Consider the following 2,120-nt stretch of genomic DNA (forward strand, 5'->3'; position numbering starts at 1 on the left):
AAAAAGAAATTCACATATATCTGATACTTTATATTAACAGTACACATTGGAACCTCATAGGTTTTTGCTAATGCTTGCACGAAGCCTTCGTACTCCATCCACATTGTCAGATTAAAAGTAGCTACATGTTTAACAGTGCAAGCATAATCATGCTATTGACAGCAGAGTACTGAGAGAAATCCAAACTTAAGTATAGTGAAGATATTCATGACCATCATTACATGATTTTTATGGAAATTAGAAATAGAAGCAGAAATCTTGAAACATTCAAAAAGACAGCAAAAACAAATTGTTGAATTGAATACAACTAGGTTTGCAATTCTTGATAGCTTAGGCAAGAGACTCCCGCTCTTTGTTTTCTCTGATTAGCTCTGCTCTCATTCTTCTGATTTCTGCTTCCTTCTCCATTCTCTCTTGCTTCTCATCCTGATGAAGAGCGATCCAGACATAGATTTTGTCCATGATTTGCCAGAAAGCGAAGGCTCCTACAGACATAGCAAAGAACGTCGCAACTTTCACCATCTTCGCTAAGTTTTTGAGTCCTCTCAGCTCAGGATACTACTACAATCTTGCCGCTTCAGACTCATAAATGAAATAGATTGTCGACAATTCCATTTGTAACATTCATAAATCACCTCGCTCACCCAACCTCAACAAAATCGATATATTCATCTATTTTTTTGAGTTATTTGAATTTAGAACTTTTTCGGCAATATGGTTCCTCGATGGAGAAGTTGTGAATTTCAAATTTCAAATTTTTGAATCTGTTAGGTATTGGATAGATTGTTTACAACTTGTTAGGCGTGATTTCTGGGATTGAAATTAATTAAAATAAAATTTACATTATTTTTTACTTTTTAAGCGCAACAACACCAGATTTGAATGTATCAGAAATTATGTATCCGGCCACCACTTATGTATCCGGATCCCTCTTATTTTAAGGGATTTCTGTAAAATGGAAACTAATAGGAATAGGATGTAATTTATATCCCACAGTGTGTGATTCCTATAGTTTATATATATATATAAGCAGAAACATGAAAACGGTGAGGTGACGCTCTCTAAAGCCTGAATTTTTATTTATCTTTTTTATGATTTTTTTGGGAATTTTTCTTCATTTTTAAAAGGAAAAACTACATAACCACACATACATACTACCAAATATACTATATTTACCTCTAGTTTAAAATAATTACACATATTACCACTTTTAGTATTTATACCATGTATGTTAAAAGATGTATTAAGATACACAAATTCCTTAAATATGGTATTGGATAATTATCTTAAATTTAAAATTGAATAATTATCTTAAATTTAAACTTCTTAATTAATGTTCATTAACAAGTTAAATTTTTCTATTCTGATCTGCCGCCGGTCGTTCCCCACCCCCATGTCCAGCATCCCACTTTCTTTCTTCTTCTTCTCCCTCTTTAATTTATTTCTTCATTCTCTCAATACATGTTTGCATGTTCAAATCAGTATTTTAATATAGGTTTGTTTTTATTGTTTTATTATTTTCATGTATCTTGATTTTGTATCTGAGTTACAATTCATAATGTTCTTAAGTTCAAAATAAAAAAGTTTTACAAATTAGGTTATATATTTTTTTATTTTGTTGTTTCTCTAACATTTTAATGGCTGACTATTCTTAAAATCGAACGATTCTTGTTAAAGGTACTACACATTAACAATATTATACTAAATAAGACAACTTTTATTTGTTTATTTTTACTCATTAATTTCTCATTGCAGGGACTGACTCTCCATCCATCAACATTCAAGCCGAGAAAAGATCTAAGTATAGGATCAATATGAAAGAATTACGTCAAGTTTTAAGTAACAGAACAAATACACCATTGGATATGCAACAATGTTGGATACAAATCATGTGTACATGTATCTATCTAGTTAAGAGTTCATGTATCTGACTTAAGATTATATGTATCTATGAGAAAAAAATTCAGATGCTAAAAAGGGAAAAATTTTGAAAAAAAAATCCTTTTTTTTTGGATTAATGATAAACAAATACTTTACCATCGTGATTTTTCCTAAATTTGTGTGTTTCAGTTACATTTCATATTTAGATACACATAATTATATGTATATGCTTATTATGT

At 30.2% G+C, this 2,120-nt stretch overlaps 1 protein-coding gene across 1 annotated transcript; it reads right to left on the reverse strand.

Annotated features, from left to right (window-relative positions):
- Window positions 1-249: 249 nt before the first annotated feature.
- LOC102582643 (uncharacterized) lies at window positions 250-566 on the reverse strand. The gene has a single exon (XM_006350353.2). It carries the CDS (start codon window positions 520-522, stop codon window positions 331-333), a length of 192 nt encoding a protein of 63 aa, XP_006350415.1. The 5' UTR covers window positions 523-566; the 3' UTR covers window positions 250-330.
- Window positions 567-2,120: the final 1,554 nt, after the last annotated feature.

The sequence above is a fragment of the Solanum tuberosum genome, unplaced genomic scaffold (assembly GCF_000226075.1).
Source record: "Solanum tuberosum cultivar DM 1-3 516 R44 unplaced genomic scaffold, SolTub_3.0 scf00123, whole genome shotgun sequence".
In the NCBI taxonomy this organism is placed as follows: Eukaryota; Viridiplantae; Streptophyta; class Magnoliopsida; order Solanales; family Solanaceae; genus Solanum; species Solanum tuberosum.